Source organism: Capra hircus, chromosome 5 (assembly GCF_001704415.2).
Source record: "Capra hircus breed San Clemente chromosome 5, ASM170441v1, whole genome shotgun sequence".
Classification (NCBI taxonomy): domain Eukaryota; kingdom Metazoa; phylum Chordata; class Mammalia; order Artiodactyla; family Bovidae; genus Capra; species Capra hircus.
The window spans coordinates 10,563,247-10,586,651 of NC_030812.1; the positions used below are offsets into that span (position 1 = coordinate 10,563,247).

The window sequence follows — 23,405 nt, forward strand, 5'->3', positions numbered from 1 at the left end:
TTACTCAAAGCCGTCAAAAGCCCAAAGTAAATTGCATCCACCTTTAATCCACCACCATGGAGAGATTTCAGAGTTGTAGATGTAGCCTCAGGACTCTTCAGTGTAATTTCCCTTTTGCTCATCATTCATAAGTGGTATTCAGAGATTCTGTTAATACTTGAATGTGTACCTAGCCAAAAAATAAGTTTTTCCCTAATGTATAATATTTATCAAAAACTTAAATCATAGTATGCATTGTTTTACAACTTTTATCTAAACAGTGTTTGGTGAGAATTATTTCCTATCACTAGATATTTTCCAATAGTATTTGAATGATTTTGCATGACTCCTTAATATGGAATAATTCCTATTTTTTGGATAATCTTTTAAACTCTAATATAAACATTTGCATGTGATAAACATTCTTGGTGCTTAATGTTTGTGAGCTCTTTCAAATATTTCCTTGTGTATATCCCCTAAAGTGGAACAGCTGCGTTAAAGGCTAGGATCAGTTTTTAAGAGTTTGTCTAAGAATTGCCATTTTTAAGGCTTTTTTAATAAGAATTGCCATATTGCCTCTCAGAAATGCGGCGTGGACAGAGGAGCCTGGTGGGCTGCAGTCCATGGGGTCACAAAGAATCAGACATGACTGAAGCACGCATGTGTTGGTGACAGTGGTAAAGAATTTGCCTGCCAGTGAAGGAGATACAGGAAATGCGGGTTTGATCTCCAGTCAGGAAGATCCCCTGGAGGAGGAAATGGCAACCCGCTGCAGTATTCTTGCCTGGAGAATCCCGTGGCCTGGGAGCCTGGTGGGCTGCAGTCCCTGAGGTCGCAGACATGACTGAGCATGCACACGCGCACAACTCTTACATAACAAGGATGACTGTCTTTGTCTTTTCTGGGCAGTCTGCCTCCTGTCTACCCCCTAACCGGGCTCTAGTATTTTTGTCAGTTTTTTGAATTGCTTCTTGATGTTCAGGCAGCCACAGGAATCTCTATCATTAACCAACCATCCTAAAACAGCTCCCATCTGTCCATTTTGTCCCATATATCTCTCTCAAAACCCCAGATAGAATAAACCTGATCATAAAACCCGAATGATGCTCAAATATTTAAGTAAATTCGATTTGCATTGTTGTTGTTGTTCAGTGGCTAAATCATGTCTGACTTTTTGCAACACATGGACTGTAGCCTGCCAGGCTCCTCTGTCCTCTACTGTCTCCCAGAGTTTGCTTAAATTCATATCCCTTGATTCGGTGATGCTATCTAACCATTTCATCCTCTGCCATCCCCTTCTCCTTTTGCCTTCAGTCTTTCCCAGCTTGCATTGCTGTGATTCGTTAACTTCTTTGTTTGAAAATCTTCATTAGCTTGCAACATTCAGTTCAGTTCAGTTCAGTTCAGTTCAGTTCAGTCACACAGTCATGTCTGATTCTTTGTGACCCCATTGACTGGAGCTTGTCAGGCTTCCCGGTCCATCACCAACTCCCAGAGCTTACTCAAACATACATCCATTGAGTAGGTGATGCCATCTAACCATCTCATCTTTTGTCATCCCCATCTCCTCTTGCCTTCAACCTTTCCCAGCATCAGGACCTTTCTAATGAGTCAGTTCTTCAATCAGGTGACCAAAGTATTGGAGCTTCAGCTTCAGCATCAGTCCTTCCAATGAATATTCAGCACTGATTTCATTTAGAATACACTGGTTGGATCTCCTTGCAGTCCAAGGGACTCTCAAGAGTCTTCTCCAACACCACAGTTCAAAAGCATCATTTCTTCAGAGCTCGGCTTTCTTTATGGCCCAACTCTCACATCCATACATGACTGGAAAAACCATAGCTTTGGCTATATGGACATTTGTTAAAAAGTAATGTCTCTGCTTTTTCATATGCTCTCTAGGTTGGTCATAGCTTTTCTTCCAAGGAGCAAATGTTTTTTAATTTCATGGCTGCAGCCACCATCTGCAGAGATTTTGGAGCCCAGAAAATCAAGTCTGTCACTGTTTCCATTGCTTTCCCATCTATTTGCTATAAAGTGATGGGACCAGATGCCATTATCTTAGTTTCTTGAATGTTGAGTTTTTAAGCCAGAGTTTTCAACTCTCCTCTTTCACCTTCATCAAGAGGCTGTATTCTTCCTCTTCACTTTTTGCCATACGGGTGATATCATCTGCATATCTGAGATGGCAACGTTACTCAGACTAAAAATTTAAGGTCTTATGCTAGTTTTCTGTGATTGTGGTTTTCATTCTGTCTACCCTCTGATGGAGAAGGATAAAAGGCTTAAGGAAGCTTCCTGGTGGGAGAGACTGACTGAGGGGGAAGCTGGGTCTTGTTCTGATGGGCAGGGCCTTGCTCACGCTGCTGCACTCAGTGCCCCCAGCCCTGCTGCAGGACATTGTTGACCCATGCCTCTGCTGGAGACTCCTGGACACTCAGGGCAAGTCTGGGTCACTCTCTTGTGGGGTCACGGATCCTTTCTCCTGGGTCCTGGTACACACAAGGTTCTGTTTATGCCCTCCAAGAGTCTGTTTCCCAGTCCTGTGTAAGTTCTGGTGGTTCTATGGTGGGGTTAATGGCGACCTCCTCCATACCTAGGCCTGCTGCACCCAGAGCCCCTGCCCCGCAGCAGTCCACTGCTGACCTGTACCTCCTCAATAGACAACCAAACACAGTTCTGGCCCAGTCTCTGGGGTCCCTGGGTCCTGGTGTGCACAAGGTTTGTTTGAACCCTCTGAGCGTCTGGCAGGTAAGGGATTTGATTCTAAATGTGATTTCACCCCTGCTACCATCTTGCTGGGGCTTCTCCTTTGCCCTTGGATGTGGGGTATCTCTTTCCGGTGGGATCCAACATTTTCCAGTCGACGGTTGTCCAGCAGCAAGTTGTAGTTCTGGAGCTCTCGCGGGAGATGAGTGCATGGCCTTCTACTCTGCCATCTTACACCACAGATGTTCCCTTGGTATCTCTAATTTTCCTGAAGAGATCTCTAGTCTTTCCCATTCTATTGTTTTCCTCTATTTCTTTGCACTGATCACTAAGGAAGGCTTTCTTATCTCTCCTTGCTAGTCTTTGGAACTCTGCATTCAAATGGGTATATCGTTCCTTTTCTCCTTTGCCTTTAGCTTCTCTTCTTTTCTCAGCTGTTTGAAGTGTGGTGTTGGGGAGGACTCTTGAGAGTCCCTTGGACTGCAACGAGATCCAACCAGTCAATCCTAAAGGAAATCAACTGTGAATATTCATTGGAAGGACTGATGTTGAAGGTGAAACTCCAATGCTTTGGCTACCTGATGTGAAGAACTGACTCTTTTGAAAAGACCCTGATGCTGGGAAAGATTGAAGGCGGGAGCAGAAGGGGACAACAGAGGATGAGATGGTTAGATGGCATCACTGGCTCAATGGACATGAGTTTGAGTAAGCTCTGGGAGTTGGTGATGAACAGGGAAGCCTGGCGTGCTGCAGTCCATGGGGTCGCACAGAGTCCAACACGACTGAGCGACTGAACTGAACTGATGAGAACTCTGAAGCAGTTTTGCTGCCTCTCACTGTCTCTCTTACCTTATTTCCTGTTAATGCTTTCCTCGTTGGTTCTGCTTCAGTCATGTTGACTGCCTCACTATTCCTCAAGTGCTCTAGGAAAACATCTACCTGCGGGACCTTGGCACTTGCAGTTCCTTCTTCCTGGACTCTTTGTCCCTAGATCCAAGGCACGTGTCCTCTCTTCTTTCAGGTCTTCACTCAAAGGTCACTTCTCTGGGAGTTTATTTTCTGGCTACCCAGTTTAAAACGGCAGTCTCTTCCCATCACATCTCATCTCATATCCTGTCTATACTATCTTTAGTTTCTTAGTAACTATCTCTTTTTAACATGCTGTATATTGTACTTTTATCTGTTATTATTGTTTGTTTCCCCAAATAAACTATGAGCTCCATAAATATAGAGATTTTGGTCACTGTTGTTTATTGCTCTATCCCCAGGTCTAATGAGAGCACCTAGCTCATAATAGCTGCTCAATAAATATTTGCTAGTAAGTGATATGTACCCTGTTACTTCAGTTTGCAAATATGAGAGACTGGACTCACTCCTGGTCAGAAAGGTTTTTCTTCCTCTGCTGTCATGTAGTCTGGACGAGCTCTCTTTTCTTCTCATCGTCTGTGTTCTGCGTGAGAGCCTTCCAAGTAGTACCCTTGTCTGTTCCATTGCATTCTTCCTCTGAAAGAACCATGCGGACTAGGGTAATGGTTTAAATTTTCTATGTTAAGTTTCAATTCTTTAAATCTGTTAAAATGATATTTCCTTTTCTATCAGCTTATAGTTGGATTCAATGCAATAATACAAGCAAAAAGCGCTTATACATGGCACACAGCATAGTTCATATTTGAGAAAATTATGTTGATTTGTTCTCTTTCCTTTTCCTACTTTAGAGTTAGGGGTTGGAAACTTCATGGGGGTAATAGCTTACTGATGCAATAAGGTGGAGTGAGGCAGTAAAAATGCTGAAATAATAGTGAAGTGTCTATATTAGCTTCTAAGGCAGTATGGATATAAACACACCCAGATGACTTACTCTTCACAACTTTCGATTTCCACCCATCTTCTTCCTGGTTGTCTGTTATCTAAAGAAATTGTGGTGGTGAGTTGCTGAGCATTGTACCTTTCTAAGGTTGGATGTCTTTGGAAAGAGTTCTCCAAATGAAGTGTCCAGTTGTTTTCTTCAAAGAGAATGTTGTGGTTTCTTTCTTGTAGCTATTTCCCAGTCCACATGTTACATCTGGATTTCCATCAGCTTAGATTATTGCGAGCCAGTTAATAACAGCCTGTGCAATATGAAGCAGATGTGTTTAGCACATCTTTGAAATGGGGCTTTGGGAGTCCTTTGGGGTTTAAGGACTGCAGCCTTCCTGGGGGCTTTCCCCAGCTGGAAGCCTATTCTGTATATGGACCCACTGGCAGCCAGGGTGGTTACACAATCAGTGGGTGTGCAGGAATGTGTGAGCACGCACCGGTGTGCCTCCAGTGGTGATGAATCAGTTCTTGGGTCTCAGGACACTCAGAAGTATAAAGAGAGAAAGCAAAGTCTCCAACAACCAGTCTTTGTTGGGTCTTTTGCATCCCATTTTTGTCCTGACTGTGGCTCCTTATTAGACTTGGATTCCTAGGATCTGTCATTTTGTCTGTGCCCTTTGTATGTCACTACACACAGTTCTTTTTAATCCCCAAAATGAATATACAAATAAAGTCAATGAGTGCACTCTCTGGTAGCACACACACTAATATCAGAAAATCTAGAGAAGATGAGCATGGCCTCTCAGCAACTTATCAGTGGACGGCTCCAGAACCTACAAACGTACTTTCCAGTGGCTCTAATGCCTATCGCTGCTTCTAGAATCTGCTGCCTACAAGAAATGTGGAGAATTTGAACTTCAGATGACTGGAGTGGCCCTACTCATCAACTCAACTTGACAAGATATGCTTCAGAAATAGCAGACTGACTTCAGCAGCTGCTTCTCTCCAGGGTGGGAGGGGGAGCAGCAGCGTCTCGAAGGGGACGTCTTCTTTCCGACTGTGTCTTAGTAGCTTCTGTTCTTCCTGTCACTTTGTTCTGAGCACCTTCCTTTAAGCACCTCATTCTGCAGGGCTGCTTCCTGTCATCACCATGGCTCTTCAAGGGTAGCTGAGATGAGATGAGTACTCAGAGATTTTCCAAAAGGCAAAGGGAAAATGCTGCTAAATTTCCAAACCTGGGGATTTCCTCCCTTGCTTTAATTGTGCTATGGGAAGAATGCTCATAGCTGATAGAATGCCATGTCATAAAATACCTCCTGATTTTTTGTCATCATATGAAAATATTTGAGAATTCTTTGTTAAACAGCAGCAGTGTCTGCTCTGGTTACTCCCTGCTTCTGCTCAGCAGTGACCATCTGGCTTAGCGTCTTAAGCACTGAACTGTGACTCAGGAACTGGGTTTTAATGTTTGAGAGTTCTCCTCTGTGACTGATGCCAGCTGAGCTGCCATCAAAATGTGAATAATACACTGAACTACTCTAGAAGGTAAAGAACAGTAATAAATGTATCCTAAAGTGACACAAATATGTGATAAATCATGGTGAAAGAAACACATTCTGGGTCCTTAGGAAGATAGATGTTAATAATATTTTGGATTACTTTGTATCTCATTATTTTGACAGTTAATCCCTTGAATGTATGTAGGTATACATTTATGTATGTAAAATAGTTCTGAAACTGTTTAGTATCAATACCCACTTGCTCCTCACAGAGACAAATCTCATATTCAGAATATTCCAGTAACTTCAAACTTGCATTTGCCAATAATAACAAATGCATTGCTTTATAAAAAAATTATAAAAGTTTCAGAACTTATGATTATCATGTATTAATAATAGCTGCTATTATTCTGTTATAACTTCAGACAGAGAAGACAAATTTAAAAGTTTTCGATAATCAATGCAGGCTAATTGTAAGTCACTGATCTTGAGGAAATAATCAGCATAACATAAATATCTTCCTCCCTAGGTTTTGGGCCTTCAGAAGTCCAGGAGCAGCAGATTAAGAGGAAAATGATAAAATATTGATGAATTTAGTTTTCGAAGCAAGGTTTCTAGGCAAAAGTAGTTCTTAAAAAATTAGAATATGATACTGCTCATATATATTTAAAAAAATCTTGGTGTTACCTGTTCCAGAGACTAAGTTATAAATTACAGAAATATTTTTCCTTTTGCTGTTACTTACCCTGATAAAATAACTTTAGGTGAATTAAAAGAAAGCATCTTTACTAGAGATTTTTCAGTTTTTACTGTGTTTTGTAAAACTGTCACAGCCACATAATTCTCCATTCTTCATGCCTGCTGATTCACAACTGAGAACACTAAAGGGGCCTTTCTTTAAAAGGAACACTGCTATGTATATGATTCTAAATTTGTATCCTTAAGTTTTAAAAATGTCGATAGGATATAAATTACTGGATTTGTTTCATTTTTAAAAATAGGCTTGCCCTATTTATTCCTCATGCAATGAAATTCTGTGGAGGGAGAGGGGCAGTGCAAGCACCGAAGAAACATTATGATCTCAAGTTGAAATATTAAATCATAAATATTGCTTGTTTCTCCAGAGACTGGATCCCCAATTACAGCATCTTGCATTGGATTAGGTAATTCTAAAACACCTCCTCCAGGGCAAGCAGGAAAAAGTGTTCCAGGATACAATGGTGAGAAATTACCTTGATTACTTGAAATATGTAATGTTAATAAATTTGGTATTTTTCTGTATTTAGTGTGAATCATATTGATTGAAACGTAGTAGGTGCTTAATAAGTATTTGATTGAGTGAATGCCTTGTATTAAAAATGTCTAACGTTTTGTGATAACTTTTGTTATTAGCCAGTTTTATCAGAAGTGATACTCTAGACTTCTAAGGGCATGTTGTAAATAACTGTCAAAATATAAGGCAAGTTAAGGAGCTACGGGGTTCCCAGGTGGCGCTAGTGGTGAAGAGCCCCCTGCCAGTGCAGGAGACGGAAGACACGGGTCCAATCCCTGGTTGGGAAGATCCCCTGGAGGAGGGCATGGCGACCCACTCCAGTATTCTTGCCTGGAGAATCCCTTGAACAGAGGAGCCTGGTGGGCTACAGTCCAGCGGGTCGCAAAGAGTCAGACCCGACTGAAGCGATTTAGCATGCGTGCAAGGACCTATGTGAGAGATTAATACTGACGGAATATATGCTAGGTGCTGAGTACTTTGCATACATTGTTTCAATTAATGATGAATTTATTTAATTTTGTGGTATTATTCCCATTTTAGCGATGAGTTAGCTGGTGCCCAGAGCGACTAAATAACTTTGCAAAAGTAATTCAGCTGGTTAGGTCCCGCGGACAGTGCAGACCGTTGTGTTTTATTTTGTTTGTTTGTTTCTGTATTAAAAGCTGCAGTTGTTCCCATTATATATATTATCTTTTATTTTAGGGGTGACAATAAAGTTTTTGAAACTTGTTGGCTAGAAGATGAGCATGAAGAGTAAAGATTCTAAAAAGAAAAAACAGTTTCATCCTTGTTGGCAGAATGTGACAATGAGATACGCTATCTTTTCCATCTAAGTTTTTTTAAGTCATCAGTAGTGATTATAACAGTCAATAATTTCCTCTGGATTTCACCTCTTAGTTGTATATGTTATATAAAGTAACTTGTGTAAGTTATGCTTTATTGTACAAGTCAAACATTCAATTTCCTTATTTCTAAATGGGAACAAGAATTCTGTATGCTTCGTAGGGTTGTTTTTTGTGATGGAACACAATGAAGCACTAACACAGTGCCTGCTGGTAGGAAAACTGAATGAAGTCTTAGCTAGTAGGGTCATTAGTATTTCAGAGAAGCCAGAGGGACTGACTTGTTTGAGATGTACACATTCATTTTACAGACAAGAAAAATGGGATACAGAAGTTACACTGTTTGCATAAGGTCACACATTTAGCTTAAACCCAGCATCTGGAAAGACAATAATTCCTCCATACAGTTTGTATTTGCATGAGAAATACAAAGTTTAGAGCTTTGTCTTTTACTTCTCTAATATAAAAATATTATATTTTCTTTCTAGGACAATGACTGGTTAAGGATTATTTGCTTTAGCCTAGCAGATATATTTATAAAAAGACACAACTTTTTTTTTTTTTTTTTTTAAGGGTAAGAATAGATACTTTGTGAAGTCAGTGACTTCTCCAGGCATGGAAGGGTGAACCCAACTTCAGTGAAATCCTCCCTTTGAACAGTTCTATCATCTCTACTCCTTTTATCAGGAAAAATGCTTTTGTGTTGGGTCATTTTTAGGGGCCGATGACCGTGGGAGATGTTGACTCCATTTCCCTTTCAGCGTTTCAGTACCATTTTTATATCCAGTTATAAGAAAGAGTTAAAGCTTTGATGCCTCATGGAATTTCAGTACAGACATTTCTCATTGTCTGAAAGTCATTAGCTTACAGACAGCACAGCTTAAGCACTGGAACTAAAGTATAACCAAGGAAATAAAGACTTTATGACTCATGATTTTTATGTTTTGTGGTTATTCAGAGATTCAAAAGTATAATGTAACATTTAATATTATAATGAAAAAAGCCATATCCTTTTGGGAAAGGAAAGAACACCATTTTGTGTAAGAAATATGCAATGTAATGTAATACTCAATCTCTCATTTATTTAGTATGTTATGCAAGATTGTTGCTGACTTTTCTTTTCAAGTGATTATTGCACAACACTATGAGAAGGGAATTATTTCCAGTTTTTAGATAGAGAAATTGGAGGGGTAGGTAATAGAATGAGAATATGTTCCGGGGCACATAGTAAATTGGCCACTGTGCTGAGATTTGGGGAAACAAAGATGAATTATCATGCATCATGGCCTCACCTTTAATGAGCTCACATCTAGGGAGAGACAGATACTGACACCGCCAATAATTGTCAGAATAGAATAGTGCTCTGGGAACACAGAGATGGGAGCAACTAACTTTTTCTGGAAGTAATACTCTTCTTTTCTGATCACTTTTTTGAGTAGAATAACTTGGATGGATGAAGCCACAAAAAGGATCTATTAAAGCTTAAAACATAATGATATGTCCTTATTTCTAGTTTGTACTAGGTTACTGCTATGGATACAAGCTTTGGTTTCCTAAAATCCTTCAGGGTTTTAACAGTGTAGCACAGAACACATTGGGATAATATTTGGGAAGGTTAAATTGACCTTTAAAGCTCATAAGTGGATATTAAGCCTTAAATCAGAAAAAAAGAGTTTGCCAGGCTTTTAAATTCTTTATTTTTATTTTTCAAAATATGTTTTGATTGTATTTTAAAACTTTGTATCCTTTAATTTTGAAAAGCTGTACATATTTTTAATATTTTTGACAGAATGAAAGGTTATGTTTGAATGGGTATAAACATAGATTTTAATATTACCAGCATGTTCAAAATAGTGTCCTTATTTAAGGAAGACTCTGAAGAAAATGAATTATCTAATTAAAAATCAAAGACATGTACACTTTAAAATTTCTGAGACATTTTGGCATATTTATAAATGTTCATGATCTCACAGGAGTTAAAGGATGCCTTTTTTAAGCTAGAGTTGGTAGATTAAATGTGAAAACTTTCAAGCTTTAAGGTTATTTGTTTTTATTTGTTTATCTATATTTTACTTTGCAGTTATGATTTTGGATGACAACATGCAAAAACTGAAGGCTCGGTGTTTAGGAAACATCGTGGTAAAGTAAGCAAAATTTGCCATCTATTATTTAAAAGAGCAAGAATTGATATAGAAGATTAAGAAAAAATAGAGTGGTTGCAATGGTATTACTAGTGAAGAGGTTGCAGAAGAAGCTTGCGTGTTGTTTAACAATACTCATTGCCTGGTCTTATAATTTAAACATGGAAGCCCCATAAAGTGGTACCAATTTAGATATGATTTTTAAAAAGATAAATCTTGCATCTTTTAAAAAATGTGTCTGATTATATAAGTAATACACATATGATAAAATTAATATGAATACCAAAAATATGAAGAAGTATATAAAGTTTTTATACTGTAACACTTCAGTAACAAGTGTTAATTTTGTTTTATATATATATGTATATATATGTATATATATATGACTTTTTTTGACAAGCATTTTAGATTGTTGAAATTAGTTTATTCTTATGTACTCCTGTTTTTACTTAACCCTACCTCACAGCATTTTAAATTTTATCTACCTGTTAAAAATGTTTATCCCCTTTCTAGGCCTCTTAGTCTTTTTTAATATTATGATTATAAATAATGCTGTATTGAATAACCTTTTTGTGTTGTCTTTTCTGATCATTACAATGGTACTGAATAAATTTCTAAATGTGTAATTAGTAGCATGGGTCAAATAGTAGCGTGACATGTAATTCCTGACTCTTCAGGTACCGCAGTTCCTTGCTAACAGTTTTCATCATTGTTCATTTGACAGATAAAATGTTAGAATTTATCATAAAAATATTCAAACTTACTTTGGTTGAATTAATACTTTGAAATTATTAAGCTTGGAGCAGCTGAAATGGAAGTTAAGTTGGAGACACACAATATGTGACATTTTGATGACTGATACAGGTAGCTTTAGTGCCTCTGATTAGCATGATGTTGTCATCTTTACTGACATATGTTAAGTAGTAGAATTTCCCAGAATGAGCTGTTATAACTAAAGAACACTGTATGTGTGTTTTTTTAAGTTTTATTTTCTGTTTATTTAAAAGAACTCTTATTACTTGGCATTCTCAGATTGGTATAAAATTTTTCCTCAGGTTAATAAACATTTTAAGTTCTTTAAAGACTAAATGATAAATAGTAATTTTTAAAAGCATGTGTTTTTTTCTCAGGGAGAGATGCTGTAACCTCACAAAAATCTATAGAGGAGATGCACCTTATGGTACAGCTCTTCTCAGATTCCTATTGTAAACAGTAAACACGAAAACACTTTATCACTATTTTAATTTAAATTTTAAGACGTGTTGGCAAATGGAAAATTAGTTCTGAATATGCCATTTATATTCATATTTTTCTGAATAGGAGTACATATTAACATAGAATTGATTAAAATCTTTCAATTGATTGAAATTGAAAGGGGAAAAGTGTTGGGGAAAAGGGGAGGGCTTGCTAAATAATAAATCTGAACAAAATTGTGGGTGAATATCTAGCTTGCTTAGGGAAGTACATGGTTTGTGAGAATTTTTAAAAGCACTCCAGCAGCTTACATGTTTATATCACCCCTAACTCTGAGTGAGTCATCTGTTTCATAAAGCAGTGCTTGCAAGATCCCAGAGGTAGCATTTGATGCCAGCATAGTTTTAATCCCTCATGCATCCTGTCACTCTAATTACTGGTGGCTTCACCCACAACCATTCCAAAATAATAAAGCAAATAAACTATAATTTTTTCGCATACCCATTAGTGTTACTTCAAGTACTTGAAAATGACACAACTATTGTCTTAAAATATTCTGTACTTTAGATTGTCTCCAATTCAGAATGATTTTATTCCCCCTCTCTGTTCATAAACAGGGAATTTTATTGTACAGATTTGGGATTCTGAGATTTCACTATAAATTATTTGATGATACAGAATATTACGACATGCAGTGGACTTGGATTCCTCCCTTAGGTTAATAGTGAAACTGCTGCTTGCTGAGTCACTTCAGTCGTGTCCGACTCTGTGCGACCCCATGGACTGCAGCCTACCAGTCTCCTCCGTCCATCGGATTTTCCAAGCAAGAGTACTGGAGTGGGTTGCCATTGCCTTCTCCTAATAGTAAAACTAGGTGTTTGTAAATATTATATATATATATATATATATATATATATATATATATATATATATATATACACATATATATATAAAATTATATTCAAAAAATATATATAATTATTTTCAAAAAGTAAGATAGAAATAATGAAAAAAAAACACCCCCAAAACAGTTACCACCAAGATCTGTCTTTTTTTTTCTCAAATCTCCGACTCTTGAAACCTTATTTCAGGAACTCATTTTTACCTGTGATAGTAAGGATTTCATTTTGAAACTCTCATCTGCAGTAGCTATTCCATTCTGACTCATTGACCTGAAAATTATTCACGCATCCCAATGGTTGCTTGCAGTATGCTAGGGTATTTCATATTTAATGTCTATCAAGACTTGTGTGTATTCATCTAGAGCTATTCTGTGTGCCTTGAGGGGACGTATCATTCATCCAGAATGGAAAATGTCCAATGAATGCTTTTTAAGAGCACATTAATAGATATATGTTTAATTGAATTAAGGGAAAATCACACCTTCTTAACTTTCAAACATTACCATGGCTTAAAAAAACTGTAGTTTGAGGAGAGAATAATTTTCCAGGTAGACCATATTCTAAAGAAGGGACCAGTAGCTACCTGGGTCCCCAGAACTGCTTGGTGGCTGTGGGCTTCCCTGGTGGCTCAGATGATAAAGAATCTGCCTGCAATACAGGACACCTGGGTTCAGTCCCTGGGTCGGGAAGATCCCCTGGGGAAGGGAATGGCCTGGAGAATTCCATGGACAGAGGAGCCTGGTGGTCCATGGGGCTGCAAAGACAGGACGCTTTCACTTTCAAAAGGTTTTTGGTTAAGGTTTTTGTCTGAGCTTCTAATCTTTAAGAAATGTATTGACTCAATACATTGTATTTCTCAACTGTATTGAGAAATTAAAAATTTATAACATTTAACATCATATCAACTTCATTGTCAATATAGTCTTCATAAATGTTTCATTTTATTTGCAAACATGTAGGTTGTATTTTCTTCCCATCATTCCTGAATCTGTGCAGTGATTGTTAAGAAATAATAATCAATGGTAAGCTATAGGTATGTCTACTTGCTATATGATTTCAAAAGCAAAAATATAACCTTTTCTTTTTCAGAAGATGTTCTAGTTTGTATGGTGTATTGCTATACTTTATTATCTTTGCATGGATATAAAGTAAGGCCACCAATAATAAGAGTGACTCAGTTCATGAGGGACTTAAAACTGGTCTGGCTTTAAAAGCCATTGTGGGGAGTGACTGCCAGTCAGAGTTAGGTGTCATTCTTCTCTATTATTCCTACTTACACTTTTTGTTAGTACTTATGTAATAATTAAGAGGAATATTCTTTAAAAGAACAGTATTCTGTAATGCTGTTCATGTTCATTAGTTATACTTGAAGTGATTAGAAAAATAGAGAGAAAAATCTACATGGAATGTTTGAAATGTATGGAGCTCAAACTACATTAAAGTAATTCAGTACAAACATATATATTATGTCTCACTGTTTTAATCCCAAATTTGTTTGCTTTTTGTAAATACAGCTGTAGCTTCTTGTTGCACTATAAAATCTGTTATGACTAGTGTAAATGATATTGGAAATTATCTTTCTCCTGCAATTTCTTTAAAATCTGAAGCTATAATCATATGTCCAAGTTTTACAAGGTGCTAAGCATAGCTAAGCATAGCTTAGCACCATTGTATGATTCATTTTATCATGTTATGATGACTCATCCCTAAATCAGAAATAATAATATGTGATAATTTTGAAAAAAAAAAAAAAAAAAAAAAACCCTCTTGATCCACTTTTGCTCTTTTAACTTCCTTTGTTAAGGCTTTCTAAAAATCCCTGATTTTCTCTTGAGGATCCCTAATGAGAAGGTAGACATTTTAGAGATTCCTAAACTACTATAGATCCTATGATGTAATAAACATGACTTTTACAGTTCTTGTAGATTTCTTGCTTTCAAAGAATTTATCTTTCTATAAGAAGAGAAAATGACATGCCTGCATGGAGGTAGAAAATTCTTTTGATTTTGAAACTTACTCCAGGCAGTTCATTTTGTGGGTAAGTTATGATATCTGAATTGCTATGAATACAGAATGTTCATGAATTTTAGAAGGTTTTTCTGTAATTGCATCCAGAGCTCCAAAGTACAGAAATAAAACTATGAGTCAGTAATTTCCAGGCAACACTGCGCAGGGCATGAAAGCAAATTGAACTGCAGTTGCTTTCCTCAGTGCCACAGCGCTCGCTGTTACTAAAGCCATGGGTCTCTGACTCTTCCTGACTCGTGGACACACCTTTTTCTTTGGCCAGACACAGTTGTTGCTGTTGGAAGCGCAGCTTGTCTGCCTCTTGCTGTGTCCGCTGGCCTGTGCCCTGCAGGCAGTAATGGGGTGCCAGGGAGTTAGATGGCCTCGTCTGGGGGGGTTTACTCTGGTGCCTGCTGGTTTCTCAGCCTCCAGATATTGAACACTTGGTCCTTAATGATGTTTGTTCGCATCTTTACAGTTTGGCAAGAGTGACTTGGTCACTCACTGGGCTTCTGTCTCGGGACATCAGGATAGCTTTCGTTCACCAGGGTATCCTTTGACTAAACCAGGGCTGGCATGGGGTTGTTATCCCATTCCTTCCTACATCTCCTATGCAGATTTTAGTATGATCTTTTTATTAGCCTTAAAACAACACTGTGAGTTCGGCAGTGGGACATATATTATCTCATTTTTTTAAAATCTAAAACATCATTAAAATCTAAACATCATTAGTAGTTATGCAGCTAGAACTCACATTTCTTACCCAGTTGTTTGTCTACCCAGAGAAAAAGAAACTGTGGCCTACTAAGTCACTTCTGGGGAGACGAATAATAGTTTCATAGGAAAATCTCCAGTAGAACCTAAAGATCTCACAGGAAATTCTGAGAGTGCAAAGTTGGGATCTGACTCTAGAATTCTCTAGGGAACAGGAGTTCTGTCTTCAATTTATTTCTGATACAAATGGGCATTCCTGGTGGAGTATTGAATATAGACTATCCTTTATGTGGGATTGGAGGCACCTAGGAGTTTTATTTTTCAGATTGGTCAGGGATATTTACCTTCTACAGTGATGGATCTTCTCTTCCTTCATTAGCTGTTTAAGGATTTCTGTGGGAAGAATGGGCTTCCCTGGTGGCTCAGATGGTAAAGAATCTGTCTGCAATGCAGGGGTCCCAGGTTTGATCCCTGGGTCAGAAAGATCCCCCGGAGAAGGGAATGGCAACCCATTCCAGTATTCTTGCCTGGAGAATTCCATGGACAGAGGAACCTGGTAGGGTTCCAGGTTTGCAGCCCATGGGGTTGCAAAAAAGTCAAACACAGCTGAGTGACTAACACTTGAAAAAAGTATTCTTTAAGAGGAACTCCACATTCACAATTGGATGGGTTGTAACAGAATTCTCCTTTTCACTCTGGGAAGACTTAGGGAAGATATCACAGGGTGGTAGCATTTGACCTTATATTTGAAGGATGATAATCAACGCCTTAGATCTGAGTGCCTGAAAAACTATGGATGGAGATTCATAACATTGTGCAGGAGACTGTGACCAAAACCATCCCACAGAAACAGAAATGCAAGAAGGCAAAGTGGTTATACGAAGAGGCCTTACAAATAGCCGAGAAAAGAGACAAAAAAGGCAAAGGAGAAGGGGAAAGATATACCCAACTGAATGCAGAGTTCCAGAGAAAACCAGGAAGAGAAAAGAAAGCCTTCTTAATTGAAAAATGCAAAAAATAGAGGAAAGCAATAGACTGGGAAAGACTAGAGAGCTCTTTGAGAAAATTAGTGATCGCATGGGAACATTTCATGCAAAGATAGGCACAATCAAGGACAGAAGCGGCAAGGACCTAACAGAAACAGAAGATATTAAGAAGAGGTGGCAAGAATGCAAAGAACTGTACAAAAAAGGTCTTAATGGCCCGGATAAATATGATGGTGTAATCACTCACCTAGAATCAGACATCCTGGAGTGTAAAGTCAAGTGGGCCTTAGGAAGCATTACTATGAACAAAGTAGAGACGGTGGAATCCAGCTGAGCTATTTCAAATCCTAAAAGATGATGCTGTTAAAGTGCTACCATAAATATGTCAGCAGATTTGGAAGACTCAGCAGTGGCCACAGGACTAAAAACGGTCAGTTTTCATTCCAATCCCAGAGAAGGGCAATGCCAAAGAATGCTCAAACTACCATACACTTGTGCTCATTTCATATGCTAGCAAGGTAATGCTCAAAATCCTTCAAGCTATGTCAACAGTATGTGAACTGAGAGCTTCCAGATATAACAACTGGATTAGAAAAGGCAGAGGAACCAGAGATCAAAGTACCAACATCTGTTGGGTCATAGAAAAAACAAGGGAACTCCAGAGAAACATCTACTTTTGCTTCGTTGACTAAAGCGTTTGACTGTGGATCATAACAAACTATGAAAAATCTTGAAGAGGCGGGAATTCCAGACCACCTTTTGTGCCTGCTATGTATGTGGGTCAAGAAGCCCCAGTTAGAACTGGACATGGAAAAACAGGCTTATTCCAAATTGGGAAAGGAGTACATCAAGGTTGTATACTGTCACCCTGCTTGTTTAACTTATATGTAGAGTGCATCGTGAAATACTGGCCTGGATGAATCACAACCTGGAATCAAGATTTCCAAGAGAAACAGCAACAGCTTCAGATATGCAGATGACACCAATGACACCACTCTAAGGAACTAAGAGCCTCTTGATGAGGGTTAAAGAAGAGAGTGAAAAAGCTGACTTTAAACTCAACATTCAAAAAACGAAGATCATGGCATTCAGTCCCATCACTTCATGGCAAATAGAACAGGAAAAGTGGAAACAGTGACAGATTTTATTTCTTGGGCTCCAAAATCACTGAGGATGGTGATTGCAGCCAAGAAAAGAAAAGAATCTTCCTCCTTGGAAGAAAAACTATGAGAAACTTAGGCAGCGTATTAAGAAACAGGGTAATCACTTTGCTGACAAGGGTGTATATAGTCACAGCTGTGGTTTTTCCAGTAGTCATGTGCAGATGTGAGAGTTGGACCATAAAGAAGGCTGAACACCAAATAATTGATGCTTTTGAATTATGGTGCTGGGGAAGACTCTTGAGAGTCCCTTGGATAGCAAGTAGATCAAACCAGTCAATCCTATAGGAAAGTGAATGTTGCTCAGTCAAGTCTGACTCTTTGCGACCCCATGGACTATACGGTCAGTGAAATTCTCCAGGCCAGAATACTGGAATGGGTAGCTTTTCCCTTCTCCGGAGGATCTTCCCAAGCCAGGGATCGAACCCAGGTCTCCACATTGCAGGTGGATTCTTTACCAGCTGAGTCACAAGGGAAGCACATCTTAAAGGAAATCAACCCTAAATATTTATTGAATGGACTTACGCTGAAGCTGAAGCTCCAGTACTTGGCCACCTGATGTGAAGAGCCGACTCATTGGAAAAGACTCTGATGCTGAGAAAGATTGAGGGCAGAAAGAGAAGGGGGCGACAGAGGGTGAAATGGTTGAATGGACATGAGTTTGAGCAAACTCTGAGAGATAGTGAAGGACAGAGAAGCTGGGGAACTGCAGTCTGTGGGGTCACAAAGAGTCAGGATTTAGTGACTGAACTTGTAAACAACAAGGCATTAACCAGCATGTTTCTTAGTATTTTCAGAAAATTTCCTTCCATCTACCTTTCCAATGAATTTTTATGCTATTGTAACTACAGAAAAAAAAAAGTATTCTTTTTCTAAGTAAACCTGCATTTAATATAGAATAAGCATTAGGTTAGCAACAAGAAAAGTGTTACTTTTGAATACTGCAGAAAACAATTCTGCTCTAGCTCATATACACCTAACTTTTTTTCTGGAGACTATTGCTTCTCACATATTTTATACATATTCATGTACAAAATCATTGATACTTCCAGTTCGGGAACTCCCTCTTCTTTCCTGCTTTGCATTAGGACCGTTAAGTGTTACCTTCCAATGTTCCTTCTTTAGAGTCTCTTTTCAATAGTCAATTAACATTTGAACTTTTCAATTCACCAGACTTTATTAGTGAAGAATTGGTAGCATTCTCTTACTTTATCCTACTAATTATCAACTGCAACTTCATATCTTGCTTTCCTGCCTGTTCCTCAGTTAGATTTGAGGATAATAAAGAAGTTTCCTAGGGGCATCTCAAAAATGACTCAGGACGAGACACATATGCCATTTGCCACAGATTCATACCTTCAGTTCAGTTCAGTCGCTCAGTCGTGTCCGACTCTTTGCGACCCCATGAATTGCAGCACTCCGGGCCTCCCTGTCCATCACCAACTCCCAGAGTTCACTCAAACTCATGTCCATCGAGTCCGTGATGCCATCCAGCCATCTCATCCTCTGTCGTCCCCTTTTCCTCCTGCCCCCAATCCCTCCCAGCATCAGAGTCTTTTCCAATGAGTCAACTCTTCTCATGAGGTGGCCAAAGTACTGGAGTTTCAGCGTTAACATCAGTCCTTCCAAAGAACACCCAGGGCTGATCTCCTTCAGAACGAACTGGTTGGGTCTCCTTGCAGTCCAAGGGACTCTCAAGAGTCTTCTCCAACACCACAGTTCAAAAGCATCAATTCTTCAGCGCTCAGCTTTCTTCACAGTCCAACTTTCGCATCCATACATGACCACTGGAAAAACCATAGCCTTGACTAGATGGACCTTTGTTGGCAAAGTAATGTCTCTGCTTTTGAATATGCTGTCTAGGTTGGTCATAACTTTTCTTCCAAGGAGTAAGCGTCTTTTAATTTCATGGCTGCAATCACCATCTGCAGTGATTTTGGAGCCCCCAAAAGATAAAGTCTGACACTGTTTCCGCTGTTTCCCCATCTATTTCCCATGAAATGATGGGACCTTGGCTGGTGATAAAAAAAAGTTCCCTTCCAAGAGTTCCTGATAGTATAGGGTTTAACCATCTGTAAAACTTGCCTGACAAATATCTTGAATATAAACACTCAAGATTGTTGATGTTATATCATTAATTAAATGGAATAGACATCATTCTTTACAGTCCTTCTCCCTACATGTTCTAAAAAAACACTAAATTTCCTGTAATACACAATATGCCAGAATCTCTGTTCATCTTGGAAAATGGTTTATATATATTTACTATTCATGTCTAACATAGTGACTGAGGAATGCCAAACACTCCACAAATACTTGATTGAATGCAGAAAATAAATGCAGGAGTTAATGTGTGCATGAATGAATAAGTTAATTAAATGATCAAAGAATTCTTTTGGTGTTTTCTTCTCTAACTCTCAAATCTCCACGCTCTCTCCATTGGCTAGTTCTGCTTAAGTATTTCACATCTTAAATCCACCTGTCTCTTCATTAAACCCCGATTTGCTTCTCTCCTTCTGGTCGCCCTCCAGCATGTACGCATTGTTCTTTGTATGGGCAATATTATGTGTTAAGAATTTGGATCAGCAGTTCTGTGTATCTCTGTATCAGGTGGAACTAAGTAGAAACTGCTCCTCCTCTACCCAACGTGCACATTCAAATGTACCTCAGACCCCACCGAGCTCTGCTGTCTCCAATACAGCCTAACATAGAAAAGTCAGTTAAAGGACCTGAAGGGATTGTATGCTTCCGCTTGCCGGCTTCCTGCAAGTTAGCGATGAGCAGTAATAGTAACAGCAGTAACAATACAGCAGTATCTCTGTAGTTTTTAATTTTTCTGGTTATAAAATGCCTTCCCATGTGTTTTATGAAATGATACGAGGTCCAGAAACACGGAGGTCACAGTTTTCCTCCATCTTAAAATAGTACAGAAAGGAGACTTAGCAAGGGAAGAGCTTGGGCAGGCTAGACATGGTGGAAAAGGATGATCCTAGCTGGGTGGCAGATCCCACTGTGGACAGCATTTTCTCCTGACAGAATGTGAGAGTACAATTCAGTGTCTCAGAAGTCGAATACTGGGGTTGGAAGTGGGTCATGTTGCCTCATGTTGGCAGTCACCGTGTCTGCCTCACCTTCCATTTTCCCATGTCAGCACTATGAAATCACTGCTTCCCTTGGTGTCTTGTGTGAGTACCAGAGGGTAGGGTTTTGAAAATCTTTAAATTTTATAATATCTAAATTTATAAACTATAAAGCATCTCACAAGTCTCTGTGTCCAGAAAATACGCTGAGTGGTTATTTTTGATAGGTGATACTTCCTACAGGGAAGTGATATGAGAATTTACTTATTTATTTATGTAAAGATAGATAGATATGGGCGTCGCAGGTGATATAGTAAAAAAATCTGCCTGCCCATGCACGAGGCACAAGAGACTCAGTTTTGATCCTTGGATCTGGAAGATCCTGTGGAGTGGGAAATGGCAGCCCACTCCAGTATTCTTGCCTGGAAAACTCCGTGGACAGAGGAGCCTGGTGGGCTGCTGAGCCCACGGGGTCACAAAGAATCAGACATGACTGAGCACACGCACGCACAGATAGAGGTGAGCCTTTGCCATATGTGTGTGCTTAATTGCTCAATCGTGCCTGGCTCTCTGCAACCCCATGGACTGGTTTCTCTGTCCATGGGATTCTCCAGGCAAGAATACTGGAGTGGGTTGCCATGCCTTCCTGCAGGGGATCTTCCCAACCCAGGGATCGAACCCAGGTCTCCCACATTGCAGGCAGATTCTTTACCATCTGAGCCACAAGGGATCTTCCCAACCCAGGAATCGAACTGGGGTCTCCCACATTGCAGGCGGATTCTTATATATAATCCCTGTTTAATACTATGGAAAAAAAAAGAAGGAAATTGAAGAGGAAATTGATTACAAAGAACAGATATATGCTATCTTCTATTTTATACGCTCACATGTCTTCATGAGTTCATAGGGGTGAGAAATAACATAGGTCTGTATTGTCGTGAAGAGGAAGACTAGGAGAGGGAAGAGTGGGGAGGCACAGTGTTTGTGACGATAAGACTGTTCATGGGATGTTTCATTGGATCATCTCACTACACGAGACTGGCGAAGGGGGCAGTTGGTACCTTGATACGTCAAAAATAGATTGATTTATTTGCCTATGGTGGAAGGAAATTTCCCTTAAAAAGTAATATAATGATGCATTTCTGGTTCCTTTTTGCAGATGTTATACTTCTTACCAAAACAATGATTGATGCTAATCACTATCTGAATGCCAAGATATGTGCCTTTGGTGCCCTTCTCAGAAACTACAGTTACCCCTCCGTGAATTTGCTATGTCTTGGTCAGCTGCTTCACTCACAGTTAGACCTGATCTATCTATCAGGTTTAGGGGTTACAATTCAATGTGGGACTTGAATTGTTCTTACTCATCATGGTGGAAAATGATTACTTCTAATCAATCTGTCTTTATTACCACTTTCATCCTAATTCTCATGCTCTGTTTTTACATAAGGTTGCCATTACCGCCTGGAGCGTTTTCAGGACTCTGGAAGAATCAAGAGGCATTCAAGCATTTATACTTTGAAAAATTTCCTGTAAGAATTTTATTATTCTTTTTTTAAACTCACCTTACATACTTCTCTGTAGTTCTCGCCTATTACATTGATCAGCTTACTCTTAGAATCATGGATCACAAAGCTACCCTTAAAGGTTATCTGGACCAGTTTCCAGCCCTCAGAGGGAAAGAATGCCCAAAGCTCAAATGTCTGAATAAGTCATTTTAATATTTTTTTAATCAGTTTCTGGACATAGAAATATCTTAGTTTCTCTTATTTTTTTCTGAAAGTTAACAGCCTTTCATTTTAGGAAAGGTTTTGCTAAACTAAAACTTTTGGAGACTTTCTATATGATTTCTTGCATTGGATTCCTCCTCACAGACTGGGAACACCTGATTGGAACTGGACAGTTGTCATTAGAACCTCATTAGTGGTAAAGAGCCCACCTGCCAGCACAGGAGACGCAGGAGACATGGGTTCCATCTGTGGGTTGGCAAGATCCCTTGGAGGACGAATGGCAACCCACTCCAGGATTCTTGCCTAGAGAAGCTCAGGACAGAGGAGCCTGGCGGGCTACAGTCCCTAGGGTTGCAAAGAGTTGAACACGACTGAAGCAGCTTAGCAGTCATGCATGCCTCCTCTGTATGAGCAAAATTTGAGGAACGTTCGTTCTGCTTGCCAGAAATTGTATTTTTTTAATCCCTAACCCTATTATTGGCATTCATTCCTGAGTGCCCTCTGAGTTCTTTATTTTAAAACACAAATACAGGATAAAGACAGTATACTCAACATCCAACTTTAGTGCTTTGGATAACGAAAAGTATCTTTTTGCATTCTGTCTTATCCTTTTCCTGTTACTCTGTGGTTTATGTTTATAATAGTACATAATTGATAGTACACAAAAGGGTCCCACTCTCATCTTGCTGCTGTCTTTTCACCTCTATTTCTTTCCCTTAGAGAAATACCTGGTCCTCATTATGCACTGGGTAGAAAAAGAATGAGTGATTAGAATTGCATTAGAAAACAAAGGTGAGTCTAAGTACTTAGCATTCTATCCTTTATATTTGTGAGTGAAGGAAACCTAACCTAATCAACTAGACAAATAACAAGAATTAAAATAGCTTCCTTGACAAAGACATCTCAGGGTTAAATGACCTCAGTAGCCAAGATTAAACATGCCCCAAGGGACTGTGGCCAAGAAGATTTGTCTAGAATTGACGCCAATAAGCCCCATCTATCTGCCCAATGGGCCCCAGTCAAATCATCAGAGAACTGATGGGATTAATTACAGCCTGACAGTGACATATGATATGTGAGTGTGGTTTTCAACATGAGCACCTTTAACAAAATTGAAAGCTCCTTCAAAGCCCCATGAACCGTAGTTTATGATTAAACTAGGTATAGTGAATCTAGACTCTGTCTTGTTACCTCAGCCCTGTCAACTGAACAGCTCAGAAGGGTTGAGTAACTTGCGCACTGTTTAGAGTAACAGAGCTGACTTTTGGACCCATAATTTCTGGCTCCAGGGCCCATGTTCTTAACTGTATTCTAGATTGCCTTTCTTACAGTAATTGCTGTAAGAGTTGCCAATTATTGAGGATTTATGATGTGCCTCAGTCTGCCCTCTTT

The 23,405-nt window shown here is 39.1% G+C and overlaps 1 protein-coding gene across 2 annotated transcripts in view; it reads left to right on the forward strand.

Annotated features, from left to right (window-relative positions):
* ACSS3 (acyl-CoA synthetase short-chain family member 3) overlaps window positions 1-23,405 on the forward strand; it is a 165,062-nt gene that overhangs the window by 121,200 nt on the left and 20,457 nt on the right. For both annotated transcript variants that reach the window (XM_013963698.2, XM_018047605.1), the window contains 3 exons: window positions 7,109-7,204; window positions 10,180-10,243; window positions 21,734-21,815. In XM_013963698.2, the coding sequence (XP_013819152.1) occupies window positions 7,109-7,204; window positions 10,180-10,243; window positions 21,734-21,815 (242 nt within the window). The remainder of the gene's footprint in view (window positions 1-7,108; window positions 7,205-10,179; window positions 10,244-21,733; window positions 21,816-23,405) is intronic.